The sequence below is a fragment of the Protopterus annectens genome, chromosome 5.part0 (genome assembly GCF_019279795.1).
Source record: "Protopterus annectens isolate FY-2018-M chromosome 5.part0, PAN1.0, whole genome shotgun sequence".
Classification (NCBI taxonomy): domain Eukaryota; kingdom Metazoa; phylum Chordata; order Ceratodontiformes; family Protopteridae; genus Protopterus; species Protopterus annectens.
In genome coordinates, this window is record NC_056735.1 from 1650463370 (window position 1) to 1650481758 (window position 18389).

The window sequence follows — 18389 nt, forward strand, 5'->3', positions numbered from 1 at the left end:
ATATACACATATATATATATATATATATATATATATATATATATATATATATATGTATATGTATATGTATATGTAAACAGAAATATATATAAATGCACTTTTAGAAACAAACTTTACCTTCATCTAAAAGCAAATACACCACAAAGGCTTTAGTGTATAGTGAAGGACAGAAAAGGTATAGAAAGGGGGATGGTGGGTAACCTGGACTGCAACAGTGAATACACTTGAACATCTACATTTTTCACAACTGTACTATGTTCTTCATGTTTCACTGTTGCAGTCATTACATTTGGGTAGAATCTCAAAGCTATGGATGGGAGGATGGAAATAAACAGCATTAGGAGCGGCTATAAGGCCCTGCAGAACTGCAGTGGCAAAGCCTGCCCTGGATTTGGAGAAGAGAGGCAAATGATAATGCTTTGTGAAGGTATGAACAGAGCTCCAAGTAGCAGCTTCTAGAATGCCTTTGGGTGGAACCCCTCTGAGAAAAGCTGCTGAAGTAGAGGCAGCCCTGGTGGAATGTGATCTGATCTCCTTGGGAACAGGTTTACCATGGTGCAAGTAGCAGAAACGAATGCAGTGGCTTACCCACTTAGAAATAGTCTGCTTTGATATAGCCTTCCCCTCTGACCCTGCAGCAAATGCTACCAGTAGTTGCTCAGACTTTCTTAGAGATTTGGTCCTGTTTAAGTAAAATCTTAGTTGTCTGTGTACATCCAATGAATGCAGAATCCGCTCCCCCTTGTTCTGCGGATTTGGGTAAAATGTTGGCAGGTGAATGGTCTGGTTAAGAGCCACACTGGATACCACCTTAGGCATAAAAGGAGGACTGGTCCTGAGGGACACCCTGTCCGGGGTAAAATATAACAAAAGGCTCCACTACCTGAGAGCCTGTAGTTCTGAAACCATTCTTGCTGAAGTGACTGCCAAGAGCAAAGCTGTTTTTCAAGACAGAAATTTTATATCCGCAGTAGCTGCTGGTTCAAAAGGAGGCAGGGTGAGTGTTTCCAGCACAAAATTGAGGTCCCATGGAGGAGTTGGAGATCATCTGGGAGGCCTTAAATTTTTGGCCCCTCTAAGACACTGTTTAAGCAGAGGATGAGAAAAGAGGGGAGGCTCTGTGTTGTAATGAGCCGAGATGGCAGAGGCATGGATTTTTATTGAAGAAAAAGATAGGCCCTTGTCAAGCATCTCAGTCAAATATTGTAAAATCCGAGGAATATTGGGCTTTGCTGTGTCTGCTCCTTGTGCTTTGTTCCAAGCACAGAATCTCTTCCATTTATCAGCATAAGATTTTCTAGTACTAGGCCTTCTGGCTTCCAAAATGACATCCATCACAGATTTACTGAGAGGTGCTGTTTGAATAATTAATTGATCAGCCATGCTGCAAGATTCAGAGTTTGGAGCTGAGTGTGCAGAATTTGATTGTTCTGCTGAGACAGTAGATGAGGTATTTGAGGCAAGTACCATGGAGGAAGTTGAGACATATTCCTTAGAAGTGGGTACCAGTGCTGGCGAGGCCAGTCCGGAGCAACTAGGATCATTTTAGTTTTTTCCAGTCTGACATTTAGTAAGACCTTGGAGAGTAGAGGCAGAGGGGGAAAGGCATAGACTGATAGGTTTTTCCAGCTGAAGGATAGAGCACCCACTTTTCCATGCTTTTTTGTGATGAGTTCTTGTGCAGAATTTGTCCAACTGATAATTTTGGGGAGAGGCAAATAGATCTATGTCTGGGCTCTCCCACTTCTGTGTTAACATGCTGAAGATTTGTGGATCCAGTTTCCATTCGTGCGGGTCCATAACATTTCTGCTTAGGTCGTCTGCCAGAGTATTTTGTTTTCCTGGCAGGAATTCAGCTTGAAGATGTATTTGGTAAGTCAAGGCTGTGTTCCACAAGGTCATGGCGAGTCTGCTAAGGGGGGTAGGAATGTGTACCCCCCCACTTGTTTATGTGCCAGATAACTGTGGTGTTGTCCGTCTTTATCAGTAGTTGTCCTGGGTGAAGTAAGTCCTTGAAGGCTGTCAGAGCATTCTGAACAGCTATCATCCCTTTCTGGTCGATATGCAGATGCATTTGGTTTGGGCTCCATTTGCCCTGAATGCATCTCCCTGCCAGGTGGGCCCCTCAAGCATAGTCTGATGCATCTGTAGTTAGGGTTTAGGTGGCAGGGGGTAGAATGAATGACAGTCCCTTGTTTTGGTGACATGTCTCTGCCCACCATAGAAACTCCTGCTGTAGGCAGGGAATGAGAAGAATCATTGTTTCCAGACTGTATCAATGTTGACTCCATAAACTTTTTAGGTACCACTGAAGTTTCCTCATATGCAGTCTCGCATATGGAATTAGTAGAATGAAGGATGCCATGAACCTCAAAGCCTGCAGAATTTGTCTTGCAGATAAAGTACAGTTTTGTACCTACCATAAATGTAGATGTCCGATAGATATGCAACTGCAGTCATAACATATGGGTTGTCCTGCCTCAGGCAGCCCTCGGTCGGCCGGATTCCAAAGTCTGGGTCCGGTGTCGGCCGGAGTCACCTCCTCTCCGACGTCACAACGGCTGGAGTATAAAGGCATCGGCCAACGCCATCTTCTTCAGTGTTTCTTGCCCCAGATGCCAGGTGCCCTCCAAGGAAGGCTAAATTTGGTGAATGGATAAACAATTCCAGACATGCACAACAGTAATAAACAGATACACCATAGAAAATACCACCAGCTAACAGGAATAGGGGTAGTGGACCCTAAAAGGAAGTTGCAGAGGGGTAGGAGGGAGGGAAAATCCGACTGCAGCTGCATATCTATCAGACATCTACATTTATGGTAGGTACAAAACTGTACTATGTCCTTCAAGAATGCAACTGCAGTCATAACATATGGGTTGAATACCATAGCCAAGCTGGGGGTGGTTGGAACTAAAAAAGGGATGGTGTAGCTATAATGCCCTGCAGGACTGCCGAAGCAAAGCCTGCTCGGGATCTGGAGTATAAAAGGCAGGTTGTAGTGCTTGGTAAATGTATGCACGGAGCTCAATGTAGCAGCCTCTAGAATGTCCTTTGTAGCCACTCCTCTTAGGAAAGCTATGGATGTGGCTATAGCTCTGGTGGAGTGTGGCCTAATATTGGCTGGCACACCTTTTCCATGAAAAGAATAGCAGAATCTGATGCAGTGTCCAATCCATTTTGAAATTGTTTGTTTGGAGATTGCTTTTCCTTGAACTCCAGCAGCATAGGCTATGAACAGTTGGTCAGACTTTCTGGTGGTCTTTGTTCTGTCCAAGTAGTAGCGTAGTTGTCTGTTTATGTCCAAAGTATGTAGCAGCTTTTCCCCGTTGTTTTGAGGATTGGGGAAGAATGTAGGCAGGTGAATGGCTTGATTTAGAGACACCCTGGAAATTACTTTTGGCATGAAAGAAGGATTGGTCCTTAGGGAGACTCTGTCCTGATGAAAAATGAGAAAGGGAGGTACTGCCATGAGTGCCTGTATCTCCGAGACACTTCTTGCTGATGTTACTGCCAATAGGAAAACCATTTTCCAGGAGAGAAATTGAATTTCTGCAGATGCTGCTGGTTCAAAGGGGGGAAGAGTTAATTTTTCCAAGACGAAATTGAGATCCCATGCAGGTACTGGTGGTTTTCTGGGAGATTTGATATTCTTTATCCCTCTTAGAAACCGTCTTAGCAAGGGATGTGAGAACACAGGTGGATCACAGTTGTATTTTGCTGAGATTGCTGAAGCGTGGATCTTTATGGAAGAATATGAGAGACCAGTATGAAACAATTCTGCCAAGTATTCTAATATTTGAGGTATGCTCAATACTGTTGCATCCTGACCCCTGTTGGCATTCCAGATGATGAATCTCTTCCACTTGGCTGAATAGGTCTTTCTGGTGGAAGGTCTGCGTGCTTCCAGTAGAATCTCTTGGACTTCTTTGGAAAGAGAGATATCGGAAGAAGTTATGGTAACCTCCAGGCTGTCAGATGCAGTGTTTGCAGGGTTTGATGAACAGTCCTGTAATTGTGCTGGGTTAGAAGCAGAGGCCACGGCTTGGCCCGAGTTATGCTCAACAGCAATGGGTACCAGTGCTGCCTTGGCCAGTCTGGAGCTATCAAAATGCCTGTTGGTCGTTCTGCTTTGATCTTCAGTATCACCTTGGTCAGCAGTGGTAGAGGAGGGAATGCATAAATTGTTAGGGAATTCCAGCTGAAGGAGAGAGCATCCGTTTTCCAGGCTAGAGGATGGTGAGTTCTTGTACAAAACTATTCCAGGTGATGGGTCAGGTGAGAAGCAAAGAGATCTATGTCCGGTCTTCCCCATGCCCTTGTTATTTGTGAGAAAATGTGAGGATGCAGCATGCATTCGTGGGGATCCCAGAAATTTCTGCTCAGCTTGTCCGCCAGAACATTGTCCTTGCCTGGCACAAACTGGGATTGTAAGTGGATTTTCAGGCTCAGGGACTTTTCCCAAAGAATCATTGCTAATCTGCAGAGGGTATAAGAATGAGTGCCTCCCTGCTTGTTTATATACCACATAACCGTGGTGTTGTCTGTCCTTATTAGCAAATGTCCTTGTTGAAGTGATTTTTCGAAAGTCTCGATTGCACATATCACTGCCAACATCTCTTTTTGATTTATGTGCAGATGCCTTTCCCTTGGGTTCCATTGCCCTTGGATGCATCTGTCCTCCATGTGCGCCCCCCATCCATGATCTGAGGCGTCTGTTGTAATGATTTGACCTGTTTGAGGAATGTTGAAAGACCTGCCTTGGTTTAACTGACTTGCTTGAGCCCACCACAAGAATTCTCTTTGCAGACATGGAATAAGTGGGATTACGTCCTCTAGGCTTTGGCTGTGTTGTGACCATAAGCTTTTTAAGTACCATTGCAGCTTTCTCATATGAAGTCTTGCCAAAGGTATCAGAAGAATGCAGGATGCCATGAACCCCAGGGCCTGCAGGATTTTCCTTGCAGTCAGCTGGGAGAGCTTTGCTAGGCCTTTGAAGTAGTCTGGTAACTGCTCTTGTTTTTCTTCTGTGAGGAAGGCCATTTGTGTGTTTGTGTCCAGTTTGGCTCCCAGGAAAATAATCTGTTGGGATGGCAGTAGTCTTGATTTTTGAATGTTGACGGTGTATCCCAAGGCCTGTAGTAATTGAATGACATAGTCCAAGTTTGTTATCAAGGTTTGTTTGTTATCAAGGTTTGTTTGTTGTCTGCTTGTATCAGGCAGTCGTCCAGGTAGGGGTATATTTGAATCCCCTGGAGTCTGCAGTGTGCCACTACTGATGCCAGGCATTTCGTGAACACTCTGGGCGCAGTAGATAAGCCAAACGGCAATGCTGAGAATTGATAATGCTCTGTCCCTGCAAGAAATCTGAGGTATCTTCTGCAACTGTGTCTGATTGGGACATGCAGGTATGCCTCCTTGAGGTCCAGAGTGACCAGCCAAGACCCCTTGCCCAGCATGGGAAGGAGTTGCTGTAACGTCAGCATTTTGAACTTTGGCACAATGAGAAAAGTATTTAGAGTAGACAAGTCCAGTATAGGCCTCCATTTGTTTTCTTTTCTTGGAACAAGGAACAGTCTTGAGTAAAATCCCTGGCCTTGTTCCTGAGGAGGGACCTTTTCTATTGCTTTTATGTTTAGCAGCTTTGAAACTTGAATGAGTGCCTCTGCCCTTTGATGATGTGGCAGGTTTGGCATGCCTTGTCTTATTGGTAAAGTATGGAAAAGGAATCTGTATCCTTTGTCTATTAAATCCAGAATCCAGTTGTCCTTGGTTAAGATATGCCAGTTGTTTGAGAATAAGGATAATTTTCCGCCTAAAGGTACTTCTCTTTGAGCTTTGGTAGGCGGCATGAAAGTCAAGTCATTGTGATTGTCCTTGTGGTGCAGATGGACTGGCTGCGCCATTTCTTTGATTTGGTGGTTGCCATTGGCAGCCCCTGTAGGAGCCTCGGTTTTGCCCTCTACCTCGAGCACGCCTGTTTTTTTCCCCTTTGAAACTTGTCAGTGTCTGGAAAGGACCAATTCTTTGAAGGCCAATTCCTGCTGAATCTGGGTGGCTGAACCTGGAGGAAATCTTTGACTGTCTGAACTGATTTTGCCTTTTCCTCAATGGACTTCAAGACATCTTGTGCATTAGTACCAAAAAGCTTTTGTTTTTCCAGAGGTGCATCAAGTAACTTTACTTTAACATGGTCTGGCAGCGGCTGTTCTTTTAACCAAGCATGTCTACATATAACAGCCCCTGTCATAGCTGCCCTACATGAAGCCTCCAATGCATCATAACCACACTGTAGAAAATGATTGCTAACCCGCTGAGAGGTATGGACCAGATCCTGCAATGCCTTTCTTTCAATAGACTCAGGAGAGGCTAGCTTTTTCTGTAAATCATCCAGTAAATAATCCTGGTACTGAAACATATGGAAAAGGCAGTTAAGTGACCTCATGGCAAGGGTGGTAGAGGTATAAACTTTTTTACCCCATCTCTCCAGGGACCTTGCTTCCCTATCCGCTGGCAGTGGATTCTTGGCTGAGGAAGTAGCCACTCCTTTGGGGCCCTGTGAAATAGTTTCAAGATCCACAGAGTGGGCCTTAAAAAGATGCTTGTGAGTGTCAGGGACCCTGTAATATCTGTCTGGCTTGACAGGAGCAGGAGGGAGAGAATCAGGGTTAGCACTGGAGTCAGAGAAGACATCATCCAGGACATCCATAACTGGAGGGATAGCTAAAGGCCTGTGCTGGGGTAACTTGAGAAAGATACGTAGCCTTTTCCTAGAATCAGAAAATTCCTGGCCCTGCCACTTTAAATGCTCCCTCATAGAGTGGAGGACTTCACCGAATGAAAAATCCTCTGGAGGAGAGGCAGAGGGAATTGACTCCTCAGCATCAGAGTCCTCATAGGCCTGGAAGGATTCTTCTTGTGTATCTGAATGCTCAGAATCCCCAGAGGCTTCATCTGAAGAGAGGTTGTCAGCCTGCTCAGTTCTGGGCCTTTTCTCTGCAGGCGGCTGAGAACCTCTGTCAGGGTGAGGCTGAGACCCCCTGATAAGAGAGATGAGGTCTGCAGCAAGAGACATGATCTGCTTATCAGAAGAAGGGGCCTGGGCAGTAGGTTTAGGATGGGCCTTGGCCTGGCTGGCGGCCTTGGCACGTGCAAAGGCCTTGATGGACATGGAAACAGGAGGCCTAGCCGCCCCACGTGCAGGAGTAACCTTGTCCACGGGTACGGTGTCGGGTAGATCCAGAACTTCAGTTTCTGGAGGAAAATCAATAACCAGCACCGGTGTAGTCTCCGGGACCAAAGGACGTGTTACCGCTGTGTCGTCGGCCTGGAGCGGTTGAATTACCGCTTCCGTAGGGACCGAAGCACTCGCGGAGGGCTTAGGAGAAATATCGGTAGAGGATGCGGGCCGCGAATGCCGGTCCCGGTCCTTACGCTTTTTAGAAATTTGTGTTGTCGGTTGATCCGATGGCATGATATAAGTGAAGGATTCGTCGAAAAAGTCTTCGGCAAATTCTGCCCGGCGCCTGAGAGTGCGCTTATTAAAGCAAGCACAGGCCGAGCCGTCGTGGTCTGGGCCCAGGCAAGGGAGGCAGTAAGAATGGAAGTCCTTATGAGGTATTTGTTTACCACAAGACAAACAATTATTAACTCTCTCAATTTGTTCTGACATCGGCTGAGGCAAAAAAAAATGTTCCCCAATGGGGTACTTAGCTTTTAGATGACTTCGGTAACTGAAACACTAGGAGCTGACCGACCGGCACTTGCGAACTGCTTCTGCTTCGGGCACCGCGCGGCAAGAAAGACTGAAGAAGATGGCGTCGGCCGATGCCTTTATACTCCAGCCGTTGTGATGTCGGAGAGGAGGCGACTCCGGCCGACACCGGACCCAGACTTTGGAATCCGGCCGACCAAGGGCTGCCTGAGGCAGGACAACCCATATGTTATGACTGCAGTTGCATTCTTGAAGGACATCTGGGTTTTTGTTGCCATTTGTTTGAAGTATGTTGTCAGTTGCTTTTGTTTGTCTGGCGTAAGTTAAGCCATCTGGGCAGTTGTATTCAAGCTTGCACCCAGGAATGTAATTATTTGAGAGGGTACCAGTTGTGATTTCTTTTCATTTATGGTGTACCCTAGGCATGCTAGAAGCCTTTTTACAAACGCCAGATGTTGAAGAAGAGTGTCCTTGTCCTCTGCTTGAATGAGACAGTCATCCAGATAAGGATAAATTTGAATGGTTCTTTGTCTGCAGAATGCATTTACTGGTAGCAGGCACTTTGTAAAGACCCTGGGCGCAGTAGGTAAGCCAAAGGGCAGTGCAGAGAATGGTAATGCAAAAAACCTGCTTTGAAGCGGAGGTATCTTCTGCATGATTCCCTTATTGGGATATGCAGGTATGCCTCTTAAGTCTAGAGTTGCTAACCAAGCATTCCCTGCCTAGCATAGGCAGTAGCTGTTGTAAAGTCAGCATTTTGAATTTTGGAATGTCCAGGAACGTGTTCAAAATCGATAAGCCCAGTATTGGACGCCATGAATTGTCTTTTCTGGGTATCAGAAAAAGTCTTGAATAAAAACCTTGCCCTTTTTCCTTTTCTGGTACTGGTTGAATAGCCCCCATCTCCATGAGGGACATGACTTGTTTCTGGGCCTCTGCCCACTGGTTTTGTGGCAGATCCGGCCATCTGCTTGGAATTGGCAAAGTATGGAAATGAAATTTGTACCCCTGGGATATTATGTTTAATACCCACTTGTCCTGAGTAATTAACTGCCAATTCTGAGCATGAAGTGCTAGTTTTCCCCCCAAGGGGCTGCCAAAAGATAAGTGCTTGGTGATGGTAGAGGAAAGTCATTGAGACCTCTCACTGTAGGGTTGTGCTTTGTTTCCTCCAGTTTTGGAGGTGGAGGCACCCCATTGCTTTGACCTGTAAGAACCCTGTGAGTGGTATCTGGAGCCTTTTGAGTGCCTGGATTTGCCTCGAGTGGCTCTGTTGGACACAGGAAAGGACCAATTTTTAGTAGGCCAGTGTCTACTGAACCTGGGTGGCTGCACTTGCAAGAAATCTTTTACAGTTTGCATAGATTTAGCTTTGTATTCCTTTTTCTTTAAAACCTCGTCTGCCTTGTTACCAGAGTATCATGCTGCAAAGGGGCATCCAACAATTTAGCTTTAACATGATCAAGCAGATTTTGCTCCTTGAGCCAGGCATGCCTTCTAATCACAGATCCAGTAACAGCGGCCCTGCAAGAGGCCTCCAAGGAATCAAAACCACATTGCAAAGTATGCTTTCCAACCTGTTCTGCTGAATGCAATAATTCCTGTAACTCTATTTTCCACACAATCAGAAATCAGCATAATTTTCTGTTTCAGTAAGCCCATAACATGCTGTTGATATTTAAGCATATGAAACTGGCAGTTTAAGGCCCTGATTGCCAAGGTTGCAGACGTATAAACTTTCTGTCCCCATCTATCCAGCGCCCTGGAATCTCTGTCAGAGGGGATAGGATTTTTGGCTGTCGAGGCCTTTACACCCTTGGGACCCTGAGAAATAGTCTCAGGATCAGAAGCAGGATTTTTGAATAGACATTTGTGGGAGTCAGGAACCCTGTAATATCTGTCTGGCTTACTAGGAGCCGGAGGCAGGGAATCAGGAGCCATGCTTGATTCCGAAAACACATCAACAATGTCTAATACAGGAGGTATTGCCAAAGGCCTATGCTGAGGAAGAAGGAAATCCCTAAGCCTCTTTTTTTGATTACGAGAAGTCCTGACTCTCCCAATGAAAATGTTCCCTTAAAGTATGCAAAGTCTCTCCAAAACAGTAATCCTCAGGAGGAGATGCAGATGGGGATGGAATCCTCTGCATCAGAATCCTCACAGGGTGGAATAGAAAATTCCCAATCAGAAGAGGAATCAGAAGAAATGGAAACCTGATCTGAAGATTCATAATCAATGTCTTGCTTAGGCCTTTTAGCAGGGGGGGGGGGGGGGGGGGCATTGGAAACTCCTGATCAAGGTAAATAAATCCTCAACCTTTTTGATGATCTTTTTTTTAGGCATAGGGGCCTGAGCACGTGGCTCATGCGTCGTTTTTTTAGACATAGATGATGTTTTAGACCTTGTTTTTGAGGCTGGCGTCGGTTTAATATAAAAATGTTGAGGTTTGAAAACACCCTCAGAAGCCGGTGCCTGCTCAGCGGCTCCGGACCCATCCAAGGGAGAGACATCTGCGGGTTCAATACTCTGAGAATCTCGCAGCATTCCGGACTCCGAATGGGACTCGATAGAGGTCTGCGACTCAAAGTAGCGGGTATCAGGGGCTGCGAAAGCGCCTCACTGAGTACCGGCAAACCGGCGACTGGCTTAGAAGCTTCGTCAGTTGTCTTTTTCTTTGCGTTTTTTGTGAACTCCGGTAGTCTGATTGCTAACAGACATTTCAGGATAATTAAATCTTGAACCAAAATATTTAGAAGCAAAAATATACCGACACTTAATAGTGCACTGGTTAAATCTAGCACAAAACCGACAGCAAGGCACGTTGTGATCTGGGCCTAGACAAGGAATACAGTACAAATGAAAATCCTTATGAGGTATTTGCTTCCCACAAGTAATGCAATTATTAACTTTTACTGACATTGGTAAGGAGCAAGAAAAAGTTTCCCCAACGGGGTACTTAACTTTAGTTTGAAGACTTCGGTTCTGAAACTCGAATGCAAAAATTTCAGGAGTCGGCTGACTGGCACTTGCGAACTGCTTCTGCTTCGGGCACCGCGAGGCAAGAAAGACTGAATAAAATGGCACTGGCTGCATGTTTTATACCCCTGACGACCTGACGTCATGGAAGAGGAGACAGCAACCGACGCAGGACCCAAAACCTTTTTATTCAGGCCGAATGAGGGCAACCTGCCAGCAGATTACCCAAATGTAATGGCTGCAACAGTGAAACACGAAGAACATCCATAATTTTATGAAAAATGGACCAAAATATAATGCAAAAATCTGGGGATTCTGTGAAAATGTGTACAGTTGAGAGGAATGACCCAACCCTTTTTCTGTAAATTTAAGAGAAAAATAGACCAAGCCTAGTCAGAAATAAAGCCACTGTCTACAATGCATACGCACACTGACAGCAAAGAGAGCAGGTAAGCCATGAAATACTAAATACATTTAAAATTTAAAACACTTTCTTGACCCTTCACTTCTCACAAAACTAAAAGTTTACATAAACAGTACACATTTACCACAAAAATAGCCCCTAAATCACAAAACAGGATTTCTTTCATTTATTTTTAAAATCACAAAATAAGCTTTTAGCTAAAATTGCAATCCCTGGCAGGAAACTCCTGATATTGTGAAAAAAAATCAACTCTCTTAAAATGAAAATATTATTTTTGGACACAAAATAAATTAAAAGGGCAACAAAGTGGAGGGTTACCCTCTGGGAACCTACCTGTAAGAAATGAAGTATCAAGGCTAACTGCTTTTCCTGTAGAACCTCAGCTCAAGGCAGCAGGAAAGTATTGAATACTTCTTCACCCTGACTGCTGATTTATCTCCTTTGGATTGTTCAATTAGTAGTCAAAGTGAAGGTGTGAGAGAGAGCCAAAGCTTTGAGAAGCTGGCTGGCTGTTGTATCCTAGGCAGGATACAAGCCATACAGCCAAAAGGATTCTGCTGCAGTGAGAATAATGATCACCAAATTCTATTATGAGCAGCAAAGGGTAAAGACAAGGTTCTACAGCCAAGTTTATTGATGCTGTCATCAATCAAGGTACTAAATTTTACAGCTAGGGGATTGATGAACTAAATCAATTACTGGATGCAAGAAATAATGCAGAAATGCTCCAAAGACATCTGGGTGGGCAGCACATAAAGAAATTTACAGTTCACTCTTGCTCTGAAGACAAACTCAAATGTTGCCATCAATATACATCATAGACATTTTTGTGAAATAAATAGTTATCCCACTGCTCATACTGCCCTGCCTACAACATGCACACGGAGACTTGGAGGAAACGTCACCATAAAATGTGGTTACATGAAAAACACCAACTCAAACATATTCAGCAAATCCAAAAGACTCACTAGTCTGTTCTAGACTCATCCAATTCAAGGCAGTGGTGAAGGACAACAGGTCCTGCTTAGAACTCAACCAACAAACCAAACTGACAGCTCTAGTGGAACAGATGGATGAAAGCCTGACTACTACCAAGCAACCAGGGGACAGGGTGCAGCACCACTACAAAGGCTACCTCCTGGAATACATTTGAGAAGGGACAGTGATACAAATTGTGGCTTGCAGGAGGTAGCCTCTGCAGTGGATGTGTAGAAGTATGAAAGTGCATAGGGAAGGCATTCTGGACCCCTGCAGTGACAGAGATCGCAAATTCCTAAAACCCAGGATAGGGTAATATAAAAAAAAATGCTTTCACGACCAGCATGTTGGCAAGGACTCAAGCAAATAAACCTTGTGGTTGCCTGAAAAAAGGCCCTTCCAGACGGCTCTTGTTTCTGTAGTTTAGAAGGTCCTCCCACTACAAAGGAATAAATGGGCTCAAGTCCAGTAGCACTAGGCTTGATGGTCAGCAGGTACAGGGGAAAATAGAACCTAGAAGAAATATATATACCAAATCTCAAAGTACCACTCATCCAGGAGGCAAGCAAGGACCCATACTGGATGGCACCTTGCCCTTGGATACTGGCAAGTAACCATAAACCCAGGGCACTTCCTTCTCAAGGCATACAACTAATGCCATTGTTCCCCCTTGTCTGATTGCTTTCTGCAACCTCCAGTCCTTTACAAATGAAGGACACTAAGAGGAGTAGCAAAAAGTCAGACAGGTTGAGTACAAACAGGATGTTTGTATTATAGGAAAGTCTCATTACTATGTAGTAATATCTAGAATACAGAAAATTTCTTGAACAAGAACAGGGACAAAAAGTTGGAAAATCACCCCATTCATTGAGGGTACTGCATGTTTCTTGTTAAGAACACCTTCAAACAGTCTAGGAAACTTGGCCATGCAACATCCGTCCCATGAACAGACAGTACAGCATATAGAAACAAGCCTTTTCTTGAGATAAGATTATGGCAGCCCCCCATTTTGTAAAGGCATATGAAGTTTGGACAGATGAGTAGCTTAACTGGGGGCCCTAAGTTTCAACATGACAACAGTGTGGCCTCTTAACACACATGCCTGAATTTCTAGACTCCTTTACATATGGTAGGAAAGAGAAAGTTGGGAGTCATTAAAATTAATGAACACCCGATCAGACACAAACGGAGTTAGCTTTAGGATGCTTAGAAGTACATCACTCCAATTAGCTAGTGGCCTATACTGGGCATTGGTCTTCCTTGGGGGGCACAGAAGCAGGGAAAGAATTTGTCCCAGCTTTGAAGATTACATTGCTAAAGACTAGCTTCAAATGAGAATGACTAGGGTTACCAAAAGCTCATTATCAAAGGGAGAAACCCAGTGAAAGTGAAGGAGATGGAGGCCTCAAAAACACAAAAGACCTCATGAGCAATAAGGAATCCCTAAACAAGAGGCCACATGAGGTGGGGCACAAGGAACAAGACAGCTCACTGACTCTGACTAACATGTACTTCATTCCTCATTACACTACTGTGAGATTCAGGGGGAAGACACCCCCACATCTTTCAATAACTCCAGAAAACTGAACCAGGCAGACTATATCTTACACTTGAGGAGACCGGACCTACACTAAGCCTAGTGCTGACATGATGTCAAAAGCCCTAAGTGTGAGATCCTGCACTTAAGACAAGCTCCCACCATGAGTCAGACAACTTTGGTGCATAGACTACAGACCCTGGCATAGGTTCACCTGCTGTTCACACCTCAACTAGGAAAAAAACAACCTTACTTGCTGCCCTGGAGAATGATGCCCCCCCCTTTCAATCTACAACTGGGTGATTAAAGGGGCTGCTTTATAAGATTACGTTGGACAGTTACATGTCCGTGAGGATGGGCTGATTAAGCATCCCAGAATGTACCTCCCCTCGGGTGAGAGAAGGTGGTGAAGCTCTTCTGGCCTCAATGCTTACCAGACAAATTCTGTCTGACATGTATGGTAAAGAGGCATACTTATGTTTAGGAGGATTAAAGCATAAGCAAGCTTCTGAATTGTTTAACAGAGCGGATATGAGAGATTCTTCTGCCAGTCCTGTGAAGAGCCTCCATCAGTCATATGGTGCAGGATATGGACACATTTCTACATACTACAAAAATACTTTAAGAAATGGGCATTTGAACACAGGAACTATTATTGATAAAAGCAAAGAATGAGACTCAAATTGTGTGAACAGCAAAAACAACTGGTTGAAATGAGCAAGTGTACTTATGAAGGTGCTATACACCATCACAGGAATATGTAAATGCAGCTTCTCCTCCTGGCAGAACATTTATTACAGAACTCTGATTAGTCAAAATGGAGAAACCACCACAGTTCCCATCAGCAGCGTCACAGACCACAGAAACTTTTAAACAAAGGGAATAAAGCTAAATGATAGACTATTCATGATGCATTCAATTGACATTCAAACTAAAATTATGTGAATATAGACCTCCTTGGGAAGACAAATACTCTGCTCCCCCCCCCCCAAATAATACAACTGACAAAATTAATAAGGCTTGAAAGATTTAAATGTGAAATTCAAGAAGTAAACTTAGAGGCTTATTATGTTCTAGAGCTATGGCTCCAGAAGATGTTTAACATTACATAAAATAAAAATAAAATATGTAAAATTCTTAAGACATACCTATTTTCCATGGCTTTAACTTTTTTAAGATTTACTTCTGCATCTGAAATCAGTTTTTGAAGTTTCCACAAATCACTGCTACGCCTAGACTCAAGAACAGATACCTAAAACAAATTAAACAGGGTTATCTATATGAATGTGTGCATACTGATGATAAATTCAAAGACTGGAATAAAACTACATTTTGCTCAAAATGGCAGCACTAAGACAAATGTACAATTCTGATTGATAGCAATCCTAAAGAAAGAAGACAGATTTCAAGCATACATTATATTAACCTAGCTGAGAAGCAGGTATTTTGCTTACTTTAGTTAAGTCAATGAATAAATACATAAATCTGAAAAGCCAAGACATCAAATCAGTATGTTTCCATATGGTTAAAAAGAACAGTTGTGCAAAATCTTACCATAACCATAGATGTCCTTCTCTTCCATGTTGCAGTATTCTAAACATGGACGATCCTCTGCCTGAGGCCACCCGAACGTCTGGTCCACATACAAAAGCTTAGCCTGGATGCTGTATGGTATGTGGAACAGCACACACAGGTACCATAGACCGTGGGCCGTAAATGTGACGTCCGCACGCACAGACTTCAGAACTGAATGCCCCAGTTAGACAGCAGTCTAAGGGAAGCTGATCAGGATGCCAGCCAGAGAGTGAAAGTTAACCAAATATAAAGGAGATGCCTTAGTGGGGCTAGGAGGGTGGGATAGGAATAAAGGAGATGCCTTAGTGGGGCTAGGAGGGAGGGATAGGAATGCTGCAACATGGAAGAGAACATCATCTATGGTTCTGGTAAGGGGATTTTACACAACTACTTTTTTTTTTTTTTTTGTCCTAGCACCTGGAAGCTCCTATGATCTGAGCAGAACCCCAAGACTCTCCCTTGTGTGTATCTTGTACTGATACCACCAAACCAATTTAGATGCGTGTCAGAATAGCTTTAAGCTAATCAAACCAGCAAGTCTAGCTCCAAGTTTAACTTGGATCTTAAGAGATTTTATTTTTCAAAATGCTGCAGAAGATTCTCTTGTACAATAAAAAAAAACTAACTTCTGAAAAGATCGCAGAATAAAGGAGAATCTTATTTGAAGAAGAAAAATCAAGAGTCACTGTTTTCTTTTTTTGACTGTACAGGAGAATCTTCTGCAGCATTTTGAAAAATACAAATCTCTTCTATGTTAAGCTTGGAGCTTGACCTGCTGGTTCGATTAGCTTAAAGCTATTCAGACATGCGTCTAAATTGGTTTGGTGTTATCAGTACAAGATACACGCAAGGAAGAGCCTTGGGGTACTGCTCTGATCATAGGAACGTCCAAGGGCTAGGACAAAAAAAAAATGTGTTAGAGGACTGCAAGAAGTTGCTGACCACAGGATCCAGCAACAGATCTTCAGACCTGTCTTCATACACAGGGTATCCATGAGTGTAGAGAACATAGAAATACCGAATTTGGAGAGAAAGAATGAAGCTAATTAAAGACATCCTATAACAACCATCCCTTGATGAGGAAGCGCGAACAAATGAACACCCTAATGAGGAAGACAAAGAAAGGACCACACTGAATGAACTGGAGAATACTTTTTGCCATCAAGCAAATGCAGTGGGAAGCAGCCTACCTGATGAAATGTCTCAAAAGAAGAGTTGTACCTAAAGGACTGAGGATCCATAAGAAGCTCTACTGCAAATACAAGAACGATACCATCCAGAAAATGTGGGATGAAGCACTCAAGGAAGCCGGACTTAAATTAGTTGAAACCTACTAGCCCACAATGCGTCCCAGCAAGAAAAACTCCACAAGGATTTAAACCATTTAGATCAGAGGATCCGCAACTTAATGGAGGTTAAAACAAAAATTGCCCCGATCATTGAAAAAGTACAAACCCCGGAACATAACCTCAGACAGAAGAAACAGCAAAAGCTATACAGGGACTGCATACAAGAACAAAGGACATTGTTCACAATTCCCAACAGCACATAATTATCACCAAGTTGTTATGAATATGAGGAATAGACCTAGCAACAATAAAGGCACAGCCAGCACCCCACCACCCGTGGATTCTAACAATGAACAACAAGAAACCTTCAAACAGGTCACCAGTCAGGTTAATCGGCATGGCAGGTATTCACCCAGACTGGATCTGACGACCATCATCAAGACCCTGGAAGCTCATCAGAGGCCGCCAGCGAAGAAGCACACACCGGCAAGCATCCACACCAGAGAGACCTACCACCAGAGACTCAGCATCAACCCCAGTCAAAAACAAACAAAGCAGGGACAGATCATGACAAGGAAAAAGGGACCTAAAACATCTCTGGGTCTCTCCGACGGGCCTTCCAGACTGAAGTTCAGCCAACAACCACAGCCAGGTAAAGTCTGGAATCATTCCAAGAAACAACTTACAAAAATAGAGCTCAATGTCCTCAAGAAAGGTTTGACATTCATTCCACACAAAAGAGGGGATATGGTCCAATCTATAATTGACCTAAAAATGTTCTTTCGGAAGGTAAACCTGAAAATCTTTTTCCATGATAAAGAAAACAAACACAATAGAGAAAAGTGGACCAAACCTAGCAGCTTTTGTGCACCCCACATCCAAGTGTGTCAGCCTTTGAATCCAAATCTGAGGATGAAATAAGAAAAGCACTCATAAAACCACCAACAAGAAGATTCTTCAACTTAAACCCCAGTCAAATCAAAGCACTGAAAAATCTCTGCCAGGACAGAATGAGGAGAATTATGAAGGCCAACAAAGGTGGTGGCATCCTATTGACTGATAAAGTCTACAATAACAAGATCCTTGGATGCTGGACAGCAGCATGCACTACAAGAAGTGTCCCATTGAGAAAGTTAGAGATGCCTACACAAAAGATTAATGAAGAACTTCTCTTCCTTAGGAAAGAGGGACTGATTAGTCAAAGGCTTCTGGACTTTATTACAGCTGAACATCATAAGCTCCCAAAATCCTATGGAATGCCAAAACCACATAAAAATTTCCAGGACCCTCCTTACAGGCCGGTTATTGCCAGTGGTGGAAGTATTAGAGAGCAAATCTCATCTACTCAGAAATGCTAATCAAACCACTGGCAGAGCGAAACCCTTCATTCTTGCTCGACACAAGTGACCTGCTCAGAAAATAAAGGTAAAAAAAGAATCCATTCTAGTCACAATTGACGTGGAGGCTCTCTATATATAGTACTACCCCACAAGTACTGTATAACGGCAGTTACTAAAGCTCTGGAAGCAACTGGCATGACCCATAGGTATGAAACAGAAACCGTGAACAGACTACTGTGAATCCTTTTATGCAATAACTATGTTCAATTCAACAGAAAATGCTTCAGACAAAGAAAAGGGATAGCCATGGTCACAGCCATGGCGCCCAGCTTGGCAAACATGGCCCTGAGAAAATGGGAGAGGGACCATATCTACAACACCCCCTACTACAAAGAGATGTGCTGTTACTACAGACATATTGATGTGATATTTATAATTTGGGAAAGCACAGAAGAGAGCTTACTACAGTTCTTCGACTACATTGGAAAATCTATGGACTTTCTCAAATTCACCAACAGTTACAACAAAAGCAAAGCCACTTTTCTGGACTTAACAG

General features: G+C 43.7%; 1 protein-coding gene across 1 annotated transcript in view; it reads right to left on the bottom strand.

Moving 5' to 3' along the window:
- Positions 1-18389, bottom strand: part of TTC3 (tetratricopeptide repeat domain 3) — a gene marked incomplete in the record, with an annotated part of 2769029 nt that overhangs the window by 678982 nt on the left and 2071658 nt on the right. Inside the window, 1 exon segment of the mRNA XM_044072025.1 lies at positions 14778-14881. Within this exon segment, the coding sequence (XP_043927960.1) occupies positions 14778-14881 (104 nt within the window).